At 30.5% G+C, this 27304-nt stretch overlaps 2 protein-coding genes across 4 annotated transcripts; one reads left to right on the top strand and one right to left on the bottom strand.

Annotated features, from left to right (window-relative positions):
* Positions 1 to 242: 242 nt before the first annotated feature.
* CycB3 (cyclin B3) lies at positions 243 to 8474 on the bottom strand. Its single transcript, XM_088230615.1, has 8 exons — positions 8359 to 8474; positions 6969 to 7287; positions 6576 to 6886; positions 6183 to 6363; positions 5776 to 6006; positions 5482 to 5637; positions 5220 to 5394; positions 243 to 3421 (listed from the first exon to the last, which is right to left on the bottom strand). Exons 2-8 carry the CDS (start codon positions 7260 to 7262, stop codon positions 3255 to 3257), a joined length of 1515 nt encoding a protein of 504 aa, XP_088086741.1. The 5' UTR covers positions 7263 to 7287; positions 8359 to 8474; the 3' UTR covers positions 243 to 3254.
* Positions 8475 to 8854: 380 nt separating this feature from the next.
* On the top strand, positions 8855 to 26928 carry LOC148278988 (uncharacterized). 3 transcript variants are annotated; one of them, XM_088230613.1, is made up of 13 exons: positions 8855 to 9024; positions 9116 to 9331; positions 9498 to 10632; positions 10924 to 11164; positions 11745 to 11898; positions 11994 to 12162; positions 12289 to 12440; positions 13781 to 13968; positions 14707 to 14766; positions 14845 to 15034; positions 16069 to 16227; positions 25740 to 25867; positions 26672 to 26928. In XM_088230613.1, exons 1-13 carry the CDS (start codon positions 8932 to 8934, stop codon positions 26760 to 26762), a joined length of 2976 nt encoding a protein of 991 aa, XP_088086739.1. In that variant the 5' UTR covers positions 8855 to 8931; the 3' UTR covers positions 26763 to 26928. The 3 variants fall into 2 exon arrangements, 2 of the variants coding, with proteins under 2 accessions (XP_088086739.1, XP_088086740.1); XR_015823013.1 differs by lacking the exon at positions 11745 to 11898 and having other exon boundaries at positions 8889 to 9024.
* The last annotated feature ends 376 nt before the right edge of the window (positions 26929 to 27304 follow it).

Below are 27304 nucleotides of genomic sequence, written 5' to 3'. Positions count from 1 at the left end.
AATGTAATTATTTCTAATTAATAAATAAGTCTAAAATTTGATTTAGAAACTAAAAAATAAAAAGTTATGCAGAGTATTTAAGGATGGACCTTAAGAAAAAAAGACATTTGTGCTAATGCTTCTCTAGACTAAATGATGAGTCAAAAAGAAAAGCAAGACAAACATATTTTTATATTCCAATTATTTTATGATAATATGAACTGAGGATTGAACATTTAGTCATATTTTACAAAAAAGTACTTCAATAATACATAAAAAGAACATTTAACTACTATCTAATGAATGCCAGCTTTGTGCGAAGAATGTTATTTATTATGTAGAATATCATTTTGATATTTACTGAAATTATTTATTTTTTGCCATGTAAATAGTATTTTTTCTCTGATTCTATATGATGATAATCTACATCTCTTCAAAACAGGGAATGTGAGTTACATTAAAGCCAACAAAATTATGTAAAGAAAATATATTTGTTTTAAAGGAATATAAACTATACATCAAAACAACTCTGTATTCAATAACAATGATCTGAAATATTTTTTGGGGCCGTTAGGTTTTTAATTGCAAAAAGCTTTAAGAGATGTATGCTACTGAATCAGACATTTTAAGGAATATGAAGTTTAAACAAGAAACATCAATCGAAAGACTAAAGTATGGCGAATCAAGCGCACCTGTGGTAATTTTCATAAAAATGGTACTACTAAAATTATCGAGAATTATAATCATTGACAAAGAAAAATACACAAAAGATTACATAAAAAAAGGCGGGTAGTATAGGTCAGTGATGAGTAACCTTCTTAGCTTGGTGTCAAAATTTTGAAAAAACCTGGCTTAACCATGGTGCCGTGCCACATCTAGGAATATTAATAACTTTTGACGTCCTAGCAAATCTAGTAAATGAAAGGATTCTCTTTTTGAATTATTTATTGATTATTACCAACGAGCAAAATATTTTTTTAAATTGACATTGTGACTTTTTTGATGCTGAAATGTATTTGCTAAATCTTTAATTGAAGGTTGGTATATTGTACATTTTAAACACAAGCAAGCATCACAAACTTCATCAGTAAGTCGTTTTTTTATTGTTTTAATATTTTTCAATGCCGAGAAAAAGGTCTCACAAAAGTTAAGTTGAGGAAAATATTGAGCAAAACCCAATGGTTATCAATTATAGATTTTTAGTAAATGATACGTGTGACTTCTGACATGCTCGTCATTGGTTACCCGTCTCGCCATCACTAGTGCATATAAGCTATTATATATAACATTTGAATACACTGTAAACGCCTTTATGTCTAGTGAAATATATTTTGGTTAAAAAAGAGTTTAGAGGGATAAAATTTTACAAACCGCCTAAACAATGTGTTTAGAAAATTGAATACACAAACGTTGGCGGCCTCCGTGGTGTAGTGGTCAAGACGCTTGACTCACGCACGGAAGGTTCCGGGTTCGATTCCCGGTGAGAACAAAAAATTAAAAGTGTGATTTTTCTCAAGCCTGGGTGCTCTGTGATGTAATTCACCACTGTAATTAGGCCTCCTGGCCTGTTGTGGTGCAAAAAAATGTTAAAATGTTTAAAAAAAAAAGTTACATTTTGAGACTTTACTAATTTATTTTCAGAGTCAAATGGAACTAGTTTTGACATTAAAAAAATATTATTTATCTGGTGAATGAAAAAATGACGTATTCAATTACTTAATCATACTAATTCACAAAATTGAGGTTAAAAAAAAAACATGGTTTTGCCCAATTCTACAGGAAGTGCACAACAAAAGAACAATAACATAATTTAGAATATGACAGCAGAACAGAAAAAGAAATTTTTATTTCTCAATTTTATTTCCAAGTACGTAATTGATAGAAACTTAGATTTTTATTTGTATCAAATATGCTGACGAGTAATACAATAAATGATTACAATAAAATGTTCTTGTTACAACAAAATTGTCTGTTTAAAGGGCAGCAAAGGACCATCCTTACACACGAGGCATGGATGTAGAAGACAGGAAAATTGAAATGAGATGATTCCCAATTATATCATAGACTTATTTCACACAGACTTTTGGGTTTTTAAGCTGTATGTGGTAAGTTTAATTTTCTTTCTATTGAAACACATTTATTTTTTTCGATTGAGAAATCGAGTGCGAGGTAGGTAAAAGCGGTCACAGCAGGGTGTCAGAAGCGGATCTATAAGTTTCATACGGCATGCTTAAAATGGAATTAAATTGGCAAGATTGATGTCTTCTGGATACCCGGATACTAAGAAAAGAAGAATACCGAGAGTTGGCAAGGGAAACTATGAAATGATTGGTGCCATTTTCCACATCATATCTATATATGTATTAAAATTCTCTTCTCTATAAAAACTAAAGAAAGGAATACATAGACTACAAGTTGAAAATAATTTGACTATCTGTGTCCTCAAAACGGAATGATTATTTGACAAATTGTTAAAAATAAACAGGCACAGCCTTCTCACTGAAATTATTGTATTTTTACTTTAGTGTAAAACCTAAAACTCTCGCATTTTACTTTTGCCTTGCTTGTGACCGCGACCCACAGGCTGAATAACACTGCTTTACAGTGATAGATTTTGCAATAGAGCCAAAAAATCTTGCTGAGAAGAAAAAATGGAAGTTTAGGCATTTACAGGACTTTTGACATTGGTTGGTTTAAGTGATCATTTTACACACTGTATAACATTCACCGCTCTGCATATGTTTTAACATCCATATTTTGCCAATGTTGATTTTTAAGTAGGTAATATTGTAGATATTTAGGGGTGTTGGATATAATTCTGCTTTTGAGCGGAATTTTACCATCTGCATTCTTGTTTTTACACTACATAATGGAGGTATTTCAAAACAAAACATATATATAATTATTTTAACCAAAAGATACAATTAAATAGTTTACTATCGAGGTCTGCCAATATCTGGAGTATGATAAACTACAAATATTTCAGATGCATATTATTCTAGAATAATTACTGATTATTTTAACAATTATACATATTCACTTTGAATGAAAACATAGATATTAAATTTCCAAGGAGGGTCAGTAATCAGCATCTTTAAGCTTGGACGCTGCACAGAACACTTTACAAAATCCACCTAGATTGTTGTTTTTTGTACAATTTTCATTTTTGACACACATCACACTAACACACAAGTCACTCGGGCATTTGGAACGCCCACAAAGTCAACTACGATTTGTACTTACAGTCAACAAGTAATTGATTTAATATTTTTTATCTATAAAGCATTCAGGGCTTCATTATCTATCAACGAAACTTTAGCAACCTCGAAAAATATTTTATGGGAGTATTTATTCCGAACAGTGCTGAGTGCTTCTTTTGGTTTTTTGTGAAGGCACATGTTCTGTACACGAGCTACGGGAAGTATCTCCTCGAGGGTAAATCCTAAAATAAAATAATAACATTGACGTCACTTGAACATTACACATGCATTCAAGTCTGCAAAATATATCATACAGTTCATATTCACTTTATCTGATACACTATTAAGATAAGAAAAAATGACAACCATCTACCATGCTTTATCTCTTTTTCATATTTCTTACAGGGTATGGCCAATGATCGCACATATACCTTGGTCACAAGTTTTTTAATACTATACCAAAAAGTATAAAGGACCAATTAAAAATTGATTGAATCAGGTTGCGGTCCTGTGGCTAGTACTGCGGACTCACGGATCAGAGGTCCGAGGCTCAAACCCCACTATACCCCAACTTCATTTCCATTTTCTGATAGTGAGTTATTTACAACTCGTTGAAAATGACCACCAAGATTGAAATATGTGTGTAAATTATAAGAATGCAAATATTTCGTATCATAAAAAAACATTAAAACATCTTGTAAAATGTATTCTTCGGTAAAGGATTTGCATTGTAACTAAATTATATGTATGTTTATAACAACGAAATACTCTATAGGAAATGTTGTTTAATGTAATAGATTTAATTAAATTAATTTATTGGAAAGCACTCACGCACACAAACTTACAATTTACACCAAAAACCTAATTCAGGTAGGTAGAGAATAGGCAGATTACACACTGACAAACATGTTATAATGAAATATAATATTTTTTGGTAAGGTATTGTAGAATGCACAAAAAAAGAGGTAACACACACTAGTCAAGAAAGGTAACGGAGGAACTTCATAATCAACAATATATGTATTATTTTTAAATAAATAAATATTAAACGTAATAAAACAAAGTTGTTTTATCCAACAAATGTTCTATATTTTTAATACAAAATTCTGTTAATGAATTGAAATGAAATCTCACTTGTTATTTTTTAGAAAAGTAATGGATCTATTTTAAAATATATTATTCAATTGAACTTTGTTTCCTTGGATACATTTTTCTTTTCTTTATTTTAACGTGTTGTGCATAATATAAATTGTACATTGGTGGGTTTATTGCCAAATGGTAAGTTCTTCCAACCAACTAATAAAATAAAGGTGCTATTTGATAATTTAAGTTTTCTCATTGCTCTAAAAAACTTATGCATTGATTTTCTTTTTTATTATTACCCAGTTGAATACTAATTACTTTATTTTTATGTTTAAGTATTCTCAACTTTACTTTGTTATATTTATATTTAAAACATAAGATTTGATCATGTTAAGTAATTGATATTTTTTATTTAGAGATGTTATGTTTCTTTTTTACTTTTTGTTGTTTTTTTTAAAAAATATTTTATGTTCACAAAATTGCCTAGTTCAAATTACAATATTATATTTCATATTATGGATTACATAATGAATTGTTCACTGCTGGGATTATTTCTGTAAATCATTTTTTCGTAAAAGGTTCTTTGAACCATCGATGTATAAATAAATAAATATTCATTCTATTATAATGAATAACCACGAAGTTAGTGCTGAGAGTATACATTTTAAAATATTTAACATTTGGGATGTAAAAATTCGAAGCTTATTTGATCAAATGTTGAGGTTTTATTTGTATCGCTCAAATAATTAAAAAAAACATTCCTAAATGTCCTACTCATAAAACAGTCATTTTGCTAATGCCTCCATTATTGGTTGAAGAAATATATAAAATGAGTGCACAAATCAACAATATTAGATTTTAGGTGACCACACATAGTTAATTTATCAATATCTCAAAATTTGTAATTTGGAGAAATGGATTGTTGATGTGGTGAAATTAATATTGTTAACATGTTACCTGTGTAATACACATGCGTAGGAGTCCAGGTTCCAAGGTTCTTCATCCGAATAGCTAAATATAAAGCAGCTGCAGCCATTTTGCTATCAGACATGGATACAACAGCATATTCCATTAAACAGAGTTCCAGGACAAATCGAGCTAGTGTTAATGTGGGCATAGAAACACAGGCACACTAAAAATATATAATAGGTTTGGAATACACAGAATGTTTTTAAAAGTACGTAGATTCATGGCAATAATTATTTACTATTTTACAAACCCTTGCATATCTCCTCAGGAAACGGTAGGATAAAGGAATCCCAAGGTCAAATCCAACAATTTTTAGGACATTAATTTCCATTGTCAATAATTGCTTCAGGTTATAAGCTCCATCACAGATGTATAAAAAGTCATCCACAAGGGGAGGAATTCTTTCCTGCAAATTATTTTTTTATTATTTTAGAAACCCATGTAAAAGAAGTAATGACTTCTAACAGCAAAACTATTTTGAAGGACAAAATAGAATTCTAGTAAAAAAAATCTAAATACTAAAAGCGAGAAATATTATACTAACGTCAAATTTGGAGGCAATAAATAGGGAGGCAGCTCCAAGAAGTTGGAGTTCTTCCTTTCCAGTAGTCTCCTTACAGAGAAATAGATCAACAAGCTTCACAGCAAGGTATAGAGTTTCATGGTTGAGTTCAAAACTCTCCTGAACTTCCACCATCCAGTCGATGAGCAAGGCTCGCATACCTCCAGTAAGACATTTTTGGTGAGGCATATAATCCCCAATAATGAAGGTTCCCTGGCAATCAAACAGATTTGGAATAGTTTGTAATTTATCAAATTAATATTTAATCAAAAAGGTTAGTAGCTCAAGTATAGAGTTTATATATTCATGGTCAATAACAAAATTATTGTTTAAACTAATGAATAAAATATGTCAAATTTTAACGGAAAGGGTTAATGGAAATAACAAACCTCGCGGGTTTTCAGGTAGTTGAAAATGTCCATTGCATAGTGTGATACTTGGAATGGATCATTCCAGTTAGCTTTGTCAAAATCTGCGACTCCCTCAGGAACGGTCATAACTTGTTTCTCCTCCGCCACTATTGGTTTTCCCACTTTCTCAGCACTACATATTGTGCTATTTACAGTGGATCTGTAAACATTAAAACAACATTTAATAGAAAGCTTGCAAAATCTGCAACTCCCTCAGGAACGGTCCTAACTTGTTTCTCCTCCGTCACTATTGGTTTTCCCACATTCTCGGCACTACTTATTGTGCTATTTACAGTGGATCTGTAAACATCATATAATAGAAAGCTTAATGAATTAATATAAAACAATGGAGTGCATAGATATGAAACTTACACATCCTCTACAGCTGACACATATAGTGATACTTCACTGAATTCATCACTGAGGCGCGTAGAAACTGAGACTTTGCTCACATCTAAGGTCTTCAGGGGTTCATGGTATTTCTCCACAGTTTTATGAGTTCTAGTGGGAAGTTCAGCTTTAGAGACGGGTGGGGGTAACAATTTGATAGTCTCTTTGTTGGGCGGTGGTACCACAGACTTGTGTAAACTTTCTTTAGAAACAGCTGTCTTCAGCCCACTCTGTCTCTTTACCGGTTTACTTACTGCCTGAGGAATGTTTTCATTGCATTTTTGTTTCAAATCCTGCAAAATAACAGTATGTAAAGTGGGTTACTAAAATGATGTAAAAAAAAAAACATATTCAACAGGAGGAATTAAATCAAACCTTTAACGAAGGTAAAGTCTTAGCTTCAATGGTTACTTTCTTAACAAGGATATTCTTGTGCTTATCATTTAATATAGTTTTGGCAATGCTAGCATTAGTAATATCACCAAATGCAGCTCTTTTGGCTGTAGTCTCCTTCAAAGGGCTTCCGGCTTTTCGTTTACCAACAATCTTTGTGGTTTCCTTAAGTGATTTGGGATTGTTTCCATTTCGACTCCGCGTGCTGACACCATTTGTGAAGATTCCATTCAATCCACCGAGGGAAGTCTTACTTGCCAATTTGATTGGCGCCATTGTCTTCTTTTTTTTATACCTTCGTCTAAAAAACAACAACTTACATTAGCTACCAATGTAATTGAGCGACAATCGTTTATCTAAATTATTGGTTACCTGTATGTTTTAACAAAAAAAAATAATTAAAATTATCAACATTTACTAGATGAGAAACAAATAAATAAAAAGTAGTTTATAAAAATACGTATATCCTAAAAAAAAACACAAAACATTGAAGTATTTCTGAGAAAAGGGATAGCTGTAACAGGTATTTAATAAATTGTTTTATGTTGATAATTTTCAAAAAAACAAAAAATATGTATGTAAAATATCTTGTTGCCGCAAAAGATATTTATCATTAGATTGGCCGTGCGTGAAAATATGAATTTTCAGAGGCATGAAGCAATGCGTTACTGGAAATAATAAAATTGAATAACTTCCTTTAGAACGTAGCAAAAACTGACCATTCGACAGATACAACTAAATAAAATATGGCGGTAAAACCATTGGAATGTGAGATATGCTATGCGTTTTTATTTTATAGAATAAGAAATATGTAAGCCTGATAAGTTATAAACGACTTTATTTGAATAAACACATTATTAATTGGAAAAAACAATACAGCATAAAACCGCGATATAATTAAGTGCTAACGGAATATTTAAATTGCATCGTTACAATTTGCAACGGTCTACCTACATAGATTCTAAAATGTATTATAAAAACATAAAACCTGCTCTCTTATTGTAATATTGAATTGGTACGCAGTTTGAGTTACAGAATACATAACACTTTGGTTTATAAACCGTATATTTTGAAACAAATGCAATCGAACCATGTGATGCAACAACAAAAAACACCAAACAATACGGAATACAGTGCGGATATAACGATAAACAGTAAACGATAAAAGCCACTAGTAATAAATCCACCTTTTCTTGATAAAATGTAGTAAATTGAGTTATATTGTTCACAAAGTTATAGTGTAAAAATTACACGCATTTTTTTCAAAACATGGATAGGGCCCAAATTCGTACACATTCATGAATGAAATTTATTGAATCTGACAAAATAAGGATAGTAATTGAATAGCGAATGAGTAAAGCATCTTACTTACCAAATATGTAGTGTATATTTTACACCAATAACTAAAAAAAACTGAAAAATATTTTCTAAAAACCGTTTCGGCCTCCCATCAAGCAAACGTAAAACGTAAACTTCCGTCCTGGTTTTAACTTCCAATGACCGTTGATTCCAAACGATCTCATTGGATAAATTCGTTTTCAATTAACCAATCACAGTATGATTTGTGTTGCCGCATAAAAAAAACTTTTTTTTACTTTGGTTCGAAAACAATGTACCAATGAAGATTATTTGAAGAAAAAAAATTGAAATGAAAAAATGGAAAAAAATATTTAGGTGAAATATTTGAAAGTATTTGTAATGAAGTGTTTAGAGGCAGACTTATTATATTAGTTTTTTTCGGAAGATATTTGTTTACTTTACATGGAAACTGGAAACACTGTATTAAACGTCAAATCTGCTGGTCAAAGTGTCAAAAAATCAGTCAAAAGTCATCAAGAGTTGCATTATTTTTTAAATTAGATGTTGATGGTTAAATAAAATTACACTTTGAATGTGTATTTAATTTCAGTAGCTGAACTATTGGAATTCTTTATTTGTATAAAAGATGTGGAATTGCGTATCCGTTGTTCAATTTCTTCAATCTTACGACTGTTTTGGTCATGTGAATCGAGTGCAATTTGGAGTTCAAAACTTTAATGTAATACTGATTTATCGATCTTTTTATTTTGTATAAAGATAAAGCAATCCTTTTTCCATGAATTCTTTTTATAACACAATTTTCTTTTTAGGGAAAGTGTGTTAAAGTGTGCTGGGAGGAAAAAAGCATAATTTTGTGGTGTGTTGAAAGTAACGTTCTAGATGGATGTATTGGACTGAATCCACTTTTTGCTCAGAAATTAGGTTTGTTTGAAGGAACCGCAGTGTGCTTGACTATTTGCCCCCTTCCACAGCCTACAAGTAAAGTAACAGTATACCCAGAAACGGAAGATGATTTAGATATATTGGTAAATAATGTTGCAATAATAACAACAAAGAAACATCTTTTTCTTAAACGGCTCTTTGGCTTTATTTTCTTTTTAATTTCTATATTCTACTTCATTTTCACATTTTCTAGATTAACTAAAAAAACTAAGCTTACTAAATTATCAAGACCTTTCTTTCATTTTACAGGAAGCAAATGCTCATATGTTACAATCATGCTTACTAGATCAACTGAGACTCGTTATTGCGAATCAAAAAATGGTTTTATGGGTATCACCTTCATTATCAATACAAATCTACACTAATGAATCTGCTCTATTACAACAGCATACAGAAGTCGTTGTGATGTTACATCATAAAGAGGCAGACGAAAATGAACACAATGAAAATTGCAAAATTCATAAAAATCCTATTGTTGAAAAATTACCAGTAAGAGAATTAACATATTTTATGACAGATTTAAAACAATCTTTGACGAAATATAGTAAAGGAAAGCAAAATAAAACATTTCATATTATGCGAGCCGTAGTAAGTAGAAATATCAAAGATCCTAATTTGAAAAATATATTTGACTCCAAAGAGTTATTCACGGTCTATGTCAAAAATGAAATTCTCGGGTTTGAAGACGCTAATGTACATAGCCTGAGATGTATGGATAGCATTGTGGAAAAAGAAATGACCCAAGATAGTAACGCTGTTTCCATTCCAAAAGTTATGTTTGTAAAAGTTAAACATCTTTCTTCCATCAGTTCTTTGATCGAATCGACATCCTGTATAAAATATGCTCCAGTATTTATTCCAAACCCTCTAAGCAATATCTTAAATATCGATTTAGGAAGAAAACTTATTTTGGAAAGTGCTACAAAATCAAAAGTTTTACCAGATGTGATCGAAATCATTCCAGTCATTACGGATAACTATTTAACTAATGAAAATTTGGCCACTGATTTAAAAATGTACATTACCACAAATTTTTCAGAAAAAGAACCACTGGTATTGAATGATGGTTTAATAATTAACATAGCTCCATTAAAGAATGTGTCTTTTCAAGTGAATTTATACCCAAAGACGCTAAAGTATGCGTTAGTTTATGGGGAAATATTTAGACATTGTAAAGTTGTTTTGAATAATGAGCCTATACAGCCAACTTCAAATATATTAAGTGTAAAACAATATTTCGACATTGAAGACCTCAGCAGAGATGTAGAATCTTATGAAATTATTGTCAAGAAGTGCCGTGATATTATAAAGTCTAGCATTCTCCTGAAAGATACACTATCTTTTATAAAGGTAGCTTCAAATAAAAATCATATTTTTATAACTGGTAAGTTGCCAATATTATAATAGTCGTAAATTAGAATATGGGTATCATGTTGTGGTAGAGCATGGGCAAACCTCAGACCTGAGATCCTGAGTTGCAATATTACCGTGGGACTGCAACCTGATTCACGTTTTTTTTAAAGTTTGTTGGTGTAATATAGTTAATTCTGTATATGAACTATCATTTTTGCATTTTACTTCAAAATTATTAGATATTATTACTTATTATACTGTAAGTACATACTGTTTTTGGTAAAAATATGAATATGTCATTTTTAAAAATGAAATATTTTAGGTCCTCCAGGTTCTGGAAAAACCTCACTTTGTTCGATGATTGTGGAAGATTTGGGTGTATGGCATATGAGAATAGAATGTAGATCTATCAAAGGGAGAAAAGATGTAATGGAACATTTCCAAAAAGTTGTACAGTTGTGTGAAGAACACAGTCCTTCCATATTAATATGTGATGATATTGAAGCTATTATTCCCACTGAACATGAAGGAGCATCACACCAAGATACTGTATTCTTCGATATGTATGTAAAGATTACTCATTGATTTTTTAAATAATTATAATAAATCGTTTAAGTATTTGATTTTGAATTTTTCATATTATTCTACAAGTGAAGCATCTATTTATTTATTGAACGTTTTGTACATAATGTTATTTGTACATTGGCGGGCTTATTGCCAAATGGAAATTTCTTCCAACCAACCAATAAAATAATAGTTTTATTTTTTTAATTCAAGTTGCAAAACATATTCAATAGAAAATGAAGATTAAAAAGCTGAAATTTTTCACACAGGAATATAGGAGCGTTAGTACTATGAAGTACATTGAACAGAAGTGAGAGGGAGTGATAGTCTCTCCGCTGTCTATTTGTGCTATATATTTTTCAAAAATAGTTTGGTATGAAATCCTGATTTAAAAACAGGCTACAAAAGGTACTATTGTGATTGTTTAGATTTGTTGAGTCTGATGGTACAATTTAGGATTTGTAATGTATGGTAAATATTTCGCAATATGTGTAGCTAATTTTTTTTAACAAGAAACGTTTGCATTCTTTTGATTTACACAATTCAAATGTAATAAAAATGGCTTTATGATGATTTCAGGTTAGTGTATTCTATAAGAGAATTATTATATCAGTGCGAGAGAGTAAATGTTTTGATAACTGCTACTGGATTAGACTCCATAAATAGTGGTTTCAAAATCACTAAAGGACAAATGTTATTTCCTTTTCAGTTTAGTATTCCTGAACTGTCTAAGGTAATAAGTTCATGTCATAATAAGCACAAAGTTTATTAAAAAATCTAATTTAAATTAATATGTATATATGATTTCTTTTATATTTTTATTTACAGTCAGAACGTGTTAAACTTTTCAAAAATATTACAAAAAAATATTTGTATTATACTGCAAATATAAAAGATGATGATTATAACAAAATGGCAAATGAAACTACTGGACTCACTGTCAGGGATTTGGTTGACTACATGAATAAGAAAATTTATAAAGCTGTCAAAGAAGCGGGTATTTTTATTAGTTGTTATTATAATTATATTGACAATTTTTTTCACTATTCTCAGTGATATATGCATGTCCGTTTTTAATCTAAAAGCCTAGTGTACTTTATTATTACTGAATATGTTTTTTTAGTATCGAGTAAAAATAAATTTATAACTTTGGAGACTAAAGAAAAAAGTAAAAATGATTCTGATCAGGAAAACAATAAAAACATTTGGGAATCTTTAGGAGGGATGAACCATACTAAAAACACATTGATAGAAATATTGTGTTGGCCTTTAAAAGTAAGTAACAATTCAAAACATTTTAAATTAAATTATAAAATTAATGTTATCACCTAATCATACTTTTTTGACAGATTTTTTAGCTTATAACATAAAAATTAAACTCATTTGATATTATTTATATATTTAAACATATGGAATGTATATCTTTTAATACTTGTTTATATTTTTATAGCGATCCTTCCCACTGAATGATAAAACCGATTATCAATTATTTTATATTTGTGAACTAAAGTATCACCCACCTTGTAGTGTCATAATATATAATAATAGCTTACCGCCAAAATTGTCCCCCCGTCTCAATTTCAAACAGAAGAGAGTATTCCTGGTTGTTTTCCTACCATTTTGATTACTTATCTTTTTGGGTACTCTCTGGTTAAGACACCTACTTAGGACTCCTCTAGCTTATCGTCTGCTTTTCATGTTTAAAACTCTTTGGTACTAGACTACGCCTAATCTCTCATCCCGTGAGATCATGTTGCACTGATCTGGCACAGCCTACTTGGTCGCTTACTTTATTTGGTTCACCAGGTCTTAGGCACAGTATAAAAACACACCAGTTTGACATAAACTACTTGACTAAAATTGAGACCTTAAAAATTGTGCACAAAATAACACTGGGAAACATACAAGACGACGACATAATATTAGTCAAAAATGCTGACATACACAAATATAACACCAGACAACAACAACACTATCATATTGAAAAAACAAAGACAAACACAGGACAGTCAAAAATACTACATAATGGACTTAAACACTACAACGACCTACCTTACTACTTGAAAACTTTTAATGGAGACAAATTTAAAATCAATCTGAAAAAGCACATGATGACTGAACTAACTAGACTAGACGAGACATAAAATGACTAGACAATATTAAATTTCTAATGTAACCCTAACGGGTTTTTTAAAATTGTAAATAAATAAAAAAATAATTAGACTAACCCGGATTCTAGTATTTGATCCCTGGTACTTACTCACCTAAGTACGAGTGCTGGTTTTTAGGCTTTTTCTCAAACTTCTGAATACGATCTAAGATATACAGAAAGCTCAGCTGTCCCAAACACCTATGTCCTTAGATGCGGTGTGCGGTATGTGGTGGGCAACTGTCCTAAACGCCATGTGTTCATTTGATCAGGCCATCTGAAGCCATAAATCACCCCTGTGTCAACAATAATTTAAATGAACTTGAAATATTTTTTGTGTAAATTAAAAATATGAGTCCAATATTAAATAAATAGAGTATTAGGTATGTAGGTATTTATTGTAAATAACCGCAATAAAAATTAAATAACTTAATCTGTCCAATAAAATAAGTTTTAACATTTTTAGTATCCTGGCTTATTTCCAAAACAACCTGGAGGCATATTGTTATTTGGTCCACCTGGCACTGGAAAATCTTTGATAGGATCCTGTGTAGCAAAATTTTCACAGCTTTCATTTATTTGTGTAAAAGGACCAGAACTCCTCTCGAAATATATTGGCCAGAGTGAGCAAGCCGTCAGGAATTTATTTGAAAAGTAATTATTTACTTGTAAATAATAATTATGTAGCAATATAGTTAAAACTGTTGAACAGTTAATTGCAAATTCCCAATCCTTTCAATTACTGGCTTAGTTAATAACAACCCTCAAATTATTACATATACAGGTGTTCTTTAAATCCTGTCACATCCGAAACTACAATGATCAGTATGGGCAAGAAGACATATTAGCATGTTAAAAAAAATATTTAGAACAAAGAATATTTCAAAAAATAAAATATTTAAAAAAACAAATGGTTGCTTACTTCTGCAGGGGAGAAGTGTGGGGAGCGCTGCGCAGTATCAGATTCCCCCCTCCTCCTCCTTGTTTCTCCCCTGCAGAAGTAAGCAACCGTTTGCTTTTTGTAATGTTTTATTTTTCAAAATTTTATTCATTCTAAAAAGTTATTTTAATGTGCCAATATGTCTTCTTGCTCATACTGATCATCGTGGTTTTGGATGTGACAGGGTTTAATGAACACCCTGTGTATATACAAATATTTTTTATTTATCTTTTTATGTTTATTTTTTTTTACAGTAATATAAAGTTGCTTTGACTATGTAACTATGGTAAGTAACCCTGTTCTAAGACAGTAAAAAATATATTATTTTTATTAGCCAAAAACACAACATGTAATATATAATACTTTCATTTTAGTAATTTTTATTTTCCAAAATGTCTGTTCTAGCATTCTAAGATATATGTTAACATCTGTTAATTTTTTTCTTCTTTTAGAGCAGAAAAAAGAAAGCCATGCGTACTGTTTTTTGACGAATTTGACAGTTTAGCACCCCGGTGAGTCATTTGCATTGATGTTTGTGAGGTTGGATCACCATCCCTCTTTGTTTTATTGAATTTTAAAATGTATTTCAGTCGTGGTCATGATTCAACCGGTGTCACAGATCGAGTTGTAAATCAGTTCCTGACACAACTTGATGGAGTGGAGGGAGCTATTAAAGGTGTAACTGTTATGGCAGCGACCTCTAGACCAGATTTACTTGATGGTGCTTTACTGAGGCCTGGAAGATTTGATACTACGATACATTGCTCAATGCCTGATTTGGTAACTATTGTCTTTTTTTTAAATTATGGAAATAATACAATGTATAGTACTTTTTGAGATAGGGTATTTTTGACAATTAATTAATAGTAAAAGAAAAGAAAGAAGAAAAAATATGTACAGATATTTACCCATGAAATTAACAATATTTTTTCATTATATGAAGCAATATTGATTTGGAAACATTAATGTAATTTCTGATATAATTTGAAAATCTTAATCTAACAATTGAATAAATTTAATTTTTAAATAATTTTTTCCTTAAGTATGCAAGAAAATCTTAAATCTCTCTTGTTTTTTTTTAGGAAAAGTAAGCGTAGTCAATCTTTAGCACTTATGACAATTTTTTTACATAAATAGGAATCAATGAAAAAGACACTAGTCAATGAAAAATAGTTTTTATGTCGAAACTACTTTAATGTATAAACCATTACAAATATGAACAAATTACAACAGAGATGGAGAACATTTTAGAGCAGGAAATATGAAAGTCTAGTCATCTACAAAGTCTGTCATTGGCTGGTTTAAGTGGCCACTTATATTTACATATATAATATTATATTATATGCATAATAAAATAAAATGTTAGGTTCAAAATATTAATTGAAATAGGTAATGTTCAAATGCATACACACTTTTTGTTTGAAAATATTACATTTTTGTTCAAAACAAAATACATAATATTGCTTCTTTGCAAGAACAACATATTATCTCAAAAAATGCAATTTTACAGGAAGCGACTTTTAAACATAAAAAAAGTTAAAAATCGAATGGATCTTAATTAACGATAACTGAATTAATTGAAGGTCCATAGTTAAAAAAACATTAATTTAGATTTTATAAAATAAAATTGTATTTTCTGAGATAATATGTTGTTCTTGCAAAGAAGCGATGTAAAACATTTTCATACAATCTATTTTTCTTTATTTTATTATTCATTTACCTATCTAAAAGTAAAAATATATTTTTTTTAAAATAAGTGTTATTAATGAATATTTTTACATTTAATGTGTGTTGAAAATCTTTTTTTTTCTCAGAATGACCGTTCGGATATCCTTACAATTCTCAGCAAAAACATAATGTTTTCTGAAGATGTTAATTTACGAGAAATCGCAGAGATGACAGAAGGGTTCTCTGGAGCAGATCTCAAATCCATACTATCTACTGCTCAGTTACAGTGCTTGGAAGAACAGTTGGTATGGTTTATTTTATTTTCTATTATTTTTATTTTATAGAATATGAATTATTTTATAAATCTATTATTAAAAAAATATTCAAATGTGTATCACCCGCTTTAGTTTCCACACATATGGGAATCCTATTTTTACAACATAGTAAGTTATTATCCACTCTTCTAGCATATGTAGTAGGTTTGCATATTAAGACAGCCATCAGCGCTTACCCCACGCCCCACAAGACCCTTAAATTTTCATCCACTTTCAATTTTGGCCTTCATAAGGTGGCTTCCTAGAACCAGAAGACAGAGTATTCCTAGACTTTCCACCATATTGATAACCTATCTTTCTGGGTACTCTCTTGCTACGACACCGACCCGGAAATCCTCTAGTTTGTCAACCTGCTTTCCATGTTTGGAAATCTTGAGTACTAGACTACGCCTTGGCTCTTATCCCGTCAGATCATGTAATACTGATCTGCCACTGCCTACTCTGTCTATTACTTTATTTGGTTCACCAGGTACTTTGGCACAACATATAATTTGACTAACCCGGATTCTAGTTATTCCCCGGTACATTCAGTTAAGTACGGATGCTGGTATTCAGGCCCTTTTGCAAACTATTGAATATGATGCGAGTCAACCTGGGTAACCGATGTTTTTGGAACTTAATTGTATTGTGCTCATACTGCATGTTATTTTTCACAAAACTGGCTTAGTAAAATATTAAAAATATAACCTGTATGTTATAAAAATTTCGAATTGTTGGCTTTCTCATAATAGGGAAATATCACAATTTTATATTAATTAAGGTCTATGAAATACTGTCGAGAGTATAAAATGTTTTTTTTGTACTTATTAGTAGCATAAAAAATATTTTTATTATAATTTTAAATTCTCGCGAAAACGGTTCATTGCATTGGCCACGCCCCCAATATGTCACGATTCAGTTAAATGTTGAACTTTGTTACCGTTTAAATTTAAATAGAACATGTATTTGTATGAGTAAATAAAATAAAATAACAAATAATAAAATGTGAGGATCCAATGACAGTTTATCATCGAACAGTATTCCCAAGTTTATTATTTGTGTTACTCTTAACTAGATCAATAAAGTTTATGCTATAGGAAAAAATATTGGGTTTTTATTTAAAGTAAACGTTATGATAACACAGGTTGTTTTTCTGACACCAATCATTTAGTCTCACAAGGTTAGATTGAAGAGTCTTACAATCACTAGTAGAGGTAATGGTTTTTGAAATTTTCAGATCATCGGCAAATAAAAGAACATCTACACCAGCAAATATTAATGTACTCGTGCATATGGAAATGTTGTCAACTCTTAGACGAAAACTTTAATAAAAAAATAACTGTCTCTTATTATATATAGTATAAATATATAATATGAAATCCTAGAAGAACTTTCAAATCGAATTTGCATTAATTTTTTTTTTGTATAGTATGTCGAAAATTTGAAATTCTTTAACCCTTTGCTCCGACGCCGACGGTATAAATTTGTCCAGGTGTAAAATAACTCTTATCTCTTAAATGAGAATGCATTTGGTGCAACTAATCACTGTCTGTACATATTGGGTATTTTTTTTGCAATTCCAGCTATTTTCTATATTCCAGTAATTAGTTTCAAAAAGTGACTCCCGGGGATCAGTTTTGCGTAGAGCTGACATCCGTTTGGTTGTGTAAAATTACTACTCCTTTACAAATTTCAATATTATAATAGGGAAATATCTTTTTTTTACATTTTTAAAGTAATAAAGATCTATGAAATAGTGTCCAGTAAATTTTTTTGTTTGCTAATTATTAGTAGCATTAAAAATACTTTTTAATTTGTAATTTTGAATTCCCGCAAAAACGGCGATTCCATTGGCCACGCCCCTAATACGTCACGATTCATGTTTATTTGTTCGTGGCCGTTGAAATTTGTGTACAAAAATATCACGAATCTTGACGTCACAACAACCAAGGTCAAACACGTCGCGTTTTTCTACGAACGTAATTTTATCGAATTTATTTTTTACATTTATGTATGAAAAAATTTCTCCACAATATCCGTACTGATTTTGATAACACAACTAATTATTCTAAATCTTTTAATCGGTATTCGTAATATGTGATATTTCCCCATTACGATAGAAAGTAAATTTTTTCTTAAAAAAATATTTTTGTGGTTTGATTATAATGCTGGTTCTTCATTTATTTTTGTAAATGCATCGTTTTGGAAAATTAACAACTTTTTATATCGCAATTTGTATGGAATTTGTACCATTATTTTTTTTATATAAAGAGGTTTTTAAAAAAAAAACAAGAAAAATACTAAATCGTTTTCAAGCTATAAATATCAATAATTCAAAAATAAAAAGTTTAAAAATCTCTACTAAATCTATGTTCGGGGAACAAAGGGTTAAGGGACAAAGTGTAAATTTTTCAAGAGGTTTTTGTCAATATATTTTTGGATATTTAAAAAAATGTGTCTCAATTAAAAAAAACTAAAATAATGTGCTAATCCTTATAAAGCTCGAGATAGTAGTAGATAATCTCCGTATCACTTTATCATTTTATTTCCCTGATCGCCATGAACCTATTCTGTGAATAGGTAGGAAATAAATGACCTATTATCGACCTATCAGTATTAACCTACGTAGAGCCGAGTTGTCTCATAATGAGACTATAGCTAATGACAGTGTTAATTAGACTATCAGATTATAATGACACCGTATCGAAATATGAACAGCGTACTAATACAAACGTAACTAGCAGGGGTCATACACCATCGAAAACCGAATCTTAAATGCGATGATCAAGATAGCCAATCTAATTTTGACGATTTTCTTTTGAAATATTATTTCACTTAATAATCCCGAGGCCCTAACGTTAATGGTTGTATTCTGTTCGCGTGTTAGTTTCGCGGACTCACGGATTACAGGACCCAGGGCCCGTATTACAATGGGAAGTTAACATTTATCTTCAATTTTATCTTCAAAGTAAAATTAAGTTTTCTGTATGAAAAAAATAATAAGTTTTTTTTTCTATTCATGTTCAATTACAGGTGACCGTCGAAGATACTTTAATGTTTTACACAAATATACACATTTTCGTACATAAATATCGAAATATTTTACATTATACGATCTCATATGTATAAAGTAAAATCGATATTTATATGTACCGACGAAGATAGCGTTTGTAATCACGGCCCTGTTTGAACTCCGCTCTACCATAATTAAATTTCCATTTTTCATAGTGAGTTTTTTACAATTCGTAAAAAAAGCCCCCAAAATTTGAAACATTTGGGTAAATCCAACGCAATTTTTTTTCGAAATTTGTAAAATATCAAAAATAATTGTTTCCACTAAGAAGTAATTTTTTCACGTCTTTATGTTCATTATGAACTCCCCTTATTTAGGACAAACAGTAATATGTGTATGAATCCAAATATGACCGAAAAACAAAAATATAATGATTGCAATACATATAGAAACTAAATAGTAAAATGAACGAATTTTCGGAATGTAAAGTCGTCGCTAGATAAAAATGCCTACTCTCACACAGTGACCGTAGTGTAAAAGATGTGTTGGTGTAGGTATAATTATCTCGCTGCCCTTCTTGTATGTTCAATAGATCATTTTTAGAATTAGTTATGAATGCCAATATGTTCATTATCTTATTACGCGTCCATGTAGCTAAAGAATTATTATTTTTTCCGTTACTAAATAGTATTTTCAGCATATTTTGAGTGCTAATCTCCACTTACTGATTTTATTTATTTGACTTTAAAAATAAATAAAATGTCTTCAGTAAAATTTGCAAAATGGTCTATTGAACGTACAAGTATTAGGGCAGCGATCTGACGATGATATGAACTAATCGGCATTTCGTCGGCAATACCTGTTAAGTAACATTTTAAGTAGATAATTTAAACAATGTATCTTTTAATAATGGATTTTTAAAAAATATTTTTTTTATGATAAAAAAAAGAAAAATACGTAATTTTATTTTCAAAAAATGTTTCATGTACCTATATTTTTTTGTAACATAATAGTGTTATTTAATGAGAAATTCAAAATACTTTAAAAAAAAAAAACAGATATCGGCGCAACGATGATTTGTAAAAATCAATAAAGATAAATAAACATATAAAAAATATATATTTGGAATTTCAAGCTAAATCAACAATATTTTGAGTTTGCCCAAATGTTTGTAGACAAGAACTGGATTTCAATTCCCAGGGTTACCGTATTACAACAGAGATGGAAAATATTTTTGGGAAGACTAACATGCCCAGACTTCCATATTTAACACTTTATTACACATTTTCGAGACAAGTCCCAACTTTAAAAGTCATGTGTTGAGTTGGGACGAATAATAATTGGTTAACACAGACATATATTATATCACCACAAATATTTTATAGGACTCGAAAAGTATAATTTAAAAAAATATTTTATATTGAACATCAATATGATACGCTTTTTAAAATGTTGCCCATCTCTATTGTAATATTTGTTAATTTCGAGTTTGCCGAATTAATAAATCTATCAAAAATAATTTATTATTGTGGTTTAATTATATATTTTAAATTAAACAAATAACGAAGTTGGTATATTTGAATATTTTTGATATACGAAAACATTTATGTTATTAACAAAGTTTTGGGTATATTCGGACCTTTGTATTTTTCCCTGACAGGATTGATAACAATTTTAGATATTTTCCAGATTCAGAATTTGTCTACAAATATTTGGACATACTCAAATTATTGTTAGTGAAAATCATCTTGTTCAAATAAGTAAGGTTTATAAATAAATGAGAATGAGAGTCTATCTTGGAAACTAATCCAATAAAAAGATTTCGGGTCTATAAAAACTGACTCCTTTTCAACAATAGATGTCGCTAGTTTTCTCCACATTTTATTTTTTATAGTAAACCATCACGCGTGGGAATGTAATATTCAAACTAAGCATATATAAAGAATCGAAAAATGCCATACACTTTCTTCATCATTCCCCTAGTTAGAAGCATCTCTAGGCATCTCGGCTACCCAGCTCCTGTGCGTCCTTCTAAGTCCGGTTCGCGTCCCGTAGTTCTGACATAAACTGCCAACGAACAGTCAGCAGCGGACGTCCAGGACGTCGAGAACCTAAAGCCTAAGTAGTTAAGGCTCTCAGGAGGCATCCGCACTACCTATATGGCCCAGCCAATAGTATCACCTCAGCTTAATGACAGTTGTCGCCGGAGTTTGCTGCGTCCGTTCTCTCATTACTTCATTCCTTACAAGTGTGTTCATTTAAGCATGTTATCTAAATGTTTATTGAAATATATATTTATGTAATAATTTTTCATTTTTATTTTTGCTATTGTTTAATAATGCGCATGCTTTAATTTTCCATTATGTTGTATCCCAACTCAATACAGGGCTCTTGCCCTCATTGAGTTAGGGATACGTCATTTTTTTTGTATATATTTCTATGAATAATTAAATCAATAAAGTCAAACCACCCCACACCCAAGATTCTTCTAAGACATCTATTCTCAAAACTCAGTATTTTGCTATTTTGGGCTGTAGTGAGGTGCCGTGATTTGCATCCGTAGAAGAGAATTGTTTTGCAGGCGTTATGTAGGCGGCATTTGGCTTTCACTGAACAAAGACACTTTAATTTACGAATTTATTTTTTACATCCATCCCTGAAATGGTTCGCGATATCTGTTTATACGTAGACTTTGCAGGCATCTAATCTCACACCGCAAGCCAGGCTTAAATAATCATTATTCTCTGCCCCTTTATTGTACGAGTATCATCTATTATAACATATCACCTCTCGCAACATTGCAGAATCTGACAGTTAAAAGATCTGTATCACAAATTATGGAATAATCTAATTCATATAAATAATCTGCTCGTGTAATGAAAAGTAGGTACCTACTGCATAATAGGGTCTATTCACATTTTAATATTTTTGTTTTTAAATACGCAAAAAATTACAATGGTTTCTGTATCAATATTTTTTTCATGCGACGTCGGAGAAATTTACTATTCGAAAACGAGACGTTTCGCGCCCTGCGGGACAAACGGCACGTATGCCGTATTGGCGACAAACTTGTACGCAATTTTTGTTTAAAGCGCAGTCGGCGGTCATAACGCGTAACGTCAAAATGACGCATTTTAACCGCGAGCCGTTTTGTATGTGCCCATTTTTAACCCCGAAAATATAAATGAAAACTTGTTTTTAATACATTGACAGTTATATCATTAGAATCGTAAAAATCCGCTCTAAATATTCATTATATTTTTAACGTTATTACAAACTCTGCCTAAATGTGGTAGCCGCTTTTCCTATTCGACAGTTGTTCTCCTGGTCAAACTAACAATCTCCAGATACTGTTGAACCAAAGTAACAAAACTTTGAACAGACCTGTAATATTTTTTTATTTACAATTTTTTTGTTTTCATCAATTTGTTACATTTTTTATTACATAATATATCACTTTATTTATAACGAAAAATCTCTCATAGGCATGGTATCAACTTTAATTTCTGGCCTCTGATCTGTATTTTGTCTTAAAACAACAATATAATAAATACTGGCTTCGAATTTCCAGTATTCCTCCGTTACACATTTACGTATCGATTGAAGTAATTTGTTATTAAATAAAAAATATAAGTTGGGCACATAAAAATAATTTTAACAGAAACCGTAGATAAATCACCCACACAATTAAAAGTTAACCTTTTTTTGTTTTATGTGTCGCATTGCCGCGGCGATGAAGTAAAAAAGTACCGAATATATGCTTGTCTGAAACACTCTACGTCTCACTCTCGATACTATTAATATATTCGCGAGCGACAATTTCACGCGTGACGCAGGCCAGTCTGAATCACGGAACGCCGGTTGCTCAGTTGCTCTCGGAGCTTCGCTAAGGGTGGTTCATTCCAATTTCATATAATCAATTGTATATAATATTCCCAAGGAGTTTTTGTAAAAAACTCATTTAGGGACATGCAGAAAACAATATTTATTTACCAATTTTTTCATATTAGGTAATTAAAATTCATCTATTCATTATTCATTAATTCTCAATGGCGAAGGTTTCTTGGTACGATGTTGAAAGAACGATATGATAATGATAGAACCTGTATTACAAATAAGAATTTTAATTTTAACTTAACAAACGAGTACGAAAGTTTGTTGGTTATACGTTAATATATTCAGTTTCTCGCAGTTTATTTCTGAAAAACGTATGTTTATTTGTAAATATTGTTTTTTTTTGCAATGGCTGTTGTTTCGAAAACATACGCGCTAACTTTTACACCGCGAGGTGAATATAAATTAACAATTAAACATTTTTGAATCAGTAACTAGTGTATGAAACCAAATTATTGATGTAATATAATTTAAATATAATTTTTATAGCTCTAAAACTGTTCAATGCATTACATAAGGACAATATGATAGAGATAAATTATTTTAATATGTTTCGTAAATTTTTTTGCTGAAATTATGGACAAAAAAAAAGATTTAAATAGCTTCTTTTTTTAATGAATAGAATATACATTTATTATATTTTTCTCATGTTTAGTGACGAAAAATTGTCGCAAAAATCTATATATATATATAAATCTATCGTATTCTTCCAGTAGCCTTTATTTCAATTAAAAATACAATGTATACCCACGCACAGGCCATGCCTTTGGGGGATTTTTTTTGTGTTAATGTAATAGTTTTTTTGTATTTGTAACTTATATATACCTATTGTAAAATGCAAAGAATACATTAAAATACATAAAAAAATAAATATGTATTTTTGTTTTTTGTAAATGTTTTATGCCAATGACGGGAAAGTGCAACACTAAGTTCCCGAATTTGTTAACCTTTTAGGGGATTATGACGTCAGCAACAATCTGGTTAGAATTTTATTGCCCGGATTAACAACAACGATATATCGTTGTTCAGCAGTATAAGGGTTAAACATGTTCAGCAAAGTTGATTTCTTTGACGAAGAAACGCCCGTGCGGCCCAGCGCCCTTTTTATTTCTTACTAGTGGACCCGACAGACGTTGTCGTGCCCGAAAGTTGGCTTGCCTGCTATTAGCTGGTTGAACAAACGTTTTTTTGTATATAAGAACACACGTTATTTATTTTGGACTTTTTTGAGTTATTTATATTCATAATAAGGGTTAGTTTTTCGTTTTATCTCCTAATGTCCTGGTCGTGCTCAAATAAAAATCGTGCAAATATCACTACTCTAGTGCCATAATCCACGGAGAAAATACGGGAATAGGTGTTGAAAATAAGGAAAAGTCAGAGCGCGATTTACCGTAAGCCCTATAAAATTATGAAACTCAACCCAACGCGAATTTAGTCATTCTTTAACCGCCAGCCGGGTTTTGATGTGACCTTGACATTTAATTCGAAACCAAAGATAATAAAGAACTAAGATAGACCAGATTCTTGTCTTGAGGTAGTATTTTTTTTTGTCCTAGCTTTAATTTTATTTGGTTGTATTTTATTTCATTTGTACCTGTATTTAGTACAAGAAAATGTGTTAACCATTGTTGAAATGGACTGACGTCAATAAATAAATAATAATAAAATAAATATTACTGTGTCGTGAAAGCGTGCAAAAACTGTCCGAATAAAAGGAAAAAGACCTTTTATTGATATGTAGGTACCTAGGTACTTGTTTATGATTGAATTCAAAAACTATTTTTTTTTCATATTCAAATATTGAATTTAATTAGGTACCTAGGTACTTGTTTATGGTTGAATTCCATAACACAAAATAAATAATTTTCAAATATAGAATTATTTTTGCAAATGTCAAACTCTGCGCTATTTACCAACGGTGGTGTATTTTGTGTAATAATCTCAATAACAAAAATGTATCAAATGTCAGATAAATTATTTAAGCATTACTAAAGATCGATTTAAAAATAAGTGAATATGTAGAAATTCAGAAATTGTTACGAAATTAATCAATTCAGTATCCATTAAAAACCATTGATAAACGTTGAAATAAAAACCTTTTTAATATGCAAAAAAACAACATTCTCCAAATTTTTCGGAATATGCATTTCAGTCGAGTATAACCCTGGAAGTTAGATGAAAAACACATATTCGCTCCAACTTTTTTTCTGATACACATATTGAAGTTATTATTATTTACAAACTTAATTCACGTAAATTAGATTATTTTGTGAAAAATCACATGTAAATTCGTTCAGTAGTTGTTGGGTCTATAAATGACAAACATACATACATTCATGTATATATATATAGAAGATAACGTCTCTTTTATTTTTTATTTCCTGATAACCATCCTGATATTTTGCAATCCGGATGACTGGAGTTCGGATAGATGCAGTTCTACTGTAATTTATTTTGTTTTTCGTGTATGTTTTTTAGTTTTGGGTATGAAAAAAATAGATTTCTGAAAAAAAACTTACAAAAAAAAATTCAACACGAATTTCTAAATAATTGTTGTTTTTTTTTTAAAAATTATAAAAATTATTTTTTGCAGGAAAAACTCAGTTCTGATGATGCAATACAAAGTGACAATATAATGATAAGCAGAAGTCACTTATTGGATTCTCTGGCCAATACCCGCCCGTCGCTTTCCCAACAACAACTTCGTTTCTATGACAAAATGTAAGTAGAAATTATAAATGCAACAACTTTATTAGAACGAACGACGCCATTTTGGATACATCATTCCACTGTCACAATTTTTAGAAACAGTTTCACGAAGCAGTTTAATTTATAAATTAATAATATCCTTACTAGTTTGTCTTTACAGTAAGATTTTTAATGAAATCAAGTAAATCAAGTATTTTTGTCTTGTTAGGATGGGAAGTGTAATGTGAGATTGATGTGATCGTTAAAATTAGACAGGAGTGGACTTAAAAAAATATTGTTTGTTTGTTTTTTTTTCTTATTATGAATGATAAAGAAGCTTGTATAGCTTTGAAACCGGTCAGTAGAAAAAAAGTAGCTAAAAACAGAGTTGTTTTTATTTACTTTATTATAATAAATAGCCACAAAGTTCATTCTTCAAATACTAAATTTGTAGTAACCTTTTTATTTATTTATGAAATGGTTTCAGCTGATTTGGAAGAATAGCTGTTTTAAAATAACTGTTACATGTTTTTTACCACCTCTAATCAGTATAATTTAAAAATGAATACTAATTTGCAGCACAAAACATTTACTGTATTATTATTTGAATGTATATTTAACTTGCCTGCTAAGCTTACCTATAGGTAGGTATATTCGCATAATTTTTTTCATTAAAAATAAGTAGTTTTCGGAAGTTTGGCTAATTTTTAGATATAGGCAACACCGTTCATTTGGGTTCTATTTTTTTTTATATTCCTAAATTTGAATGGAGCGTGCTCATCAAGTTAATACATATTATAGTTGTGCAAAACAAGTATTAAATAATATTTTTTTCAGATACGCTCGATTCCTGAATCATAGTTTACCTGAAGAAAAATTACCTTCAGACCCACAGTTCGATTCCCGACAACGAGCTACTTTAGCGTGATAATTACTGTTTATTTTTATTGTGTAATAAATCAACTAACTATAACTGTAGATATAAAAGAAAGTACACAAAAGAGTCGACCTATATTATATTTTTTTTACATACGATTGTTGTATTTTTGATGGGAATTTATTTTGTAAAAAAGGCAATAAATTTGTTATGTTTTTTTTGTTGTTTTTTTATGGCTGCTTGTCTCCATAGGTGATGTACGACTAAACACGAATGCGAATATAATGTTGTGTAGGCGCATGTAACATTATGCTCCATCGACAATCTGTTCATTAGACGAGGCAATAAATTAGGCAACCTTTTCCGACAGCGCCGTTGATAAGTGCTCTTCTGGTATGAAAATTAATTCAAAGTTTCCGAGGCTTGCGGGAAATCCGCGAACGGAATGTATCGGAAGCCGAAACTTTCGCCGTAAACGGTGAATAAATCAAGCCGATTCAAGCGATTATCTCGCCATGTTTAAAGTGTGTGAACTCGGCGTTAACTTCAGACGGCATTCGATCTACCACCGCGATAAAAATTATCCCGCCAAA

Source organism: Micrasema longulum, unplaced genomic scaffold (assembly GCF_059751315.1).
Source record: "Micrasema longulum isolate JH-2025_06_02 unplaced genomic scaffold, ASM5975131v1 h1tg000798l, whole genome shotgun sequence".
In the NCBI taxonomy this organism is placed as follows: domain Eukaryota; kingdom Metazoa; phylum Arthropoda; class Insecta; order Trichoptera; family Brachycentridae; genus Micrasema; species Micrasema longulum.
This window is presented reverse-complemented; position numbering and strand designations above follow the sequence as displayed.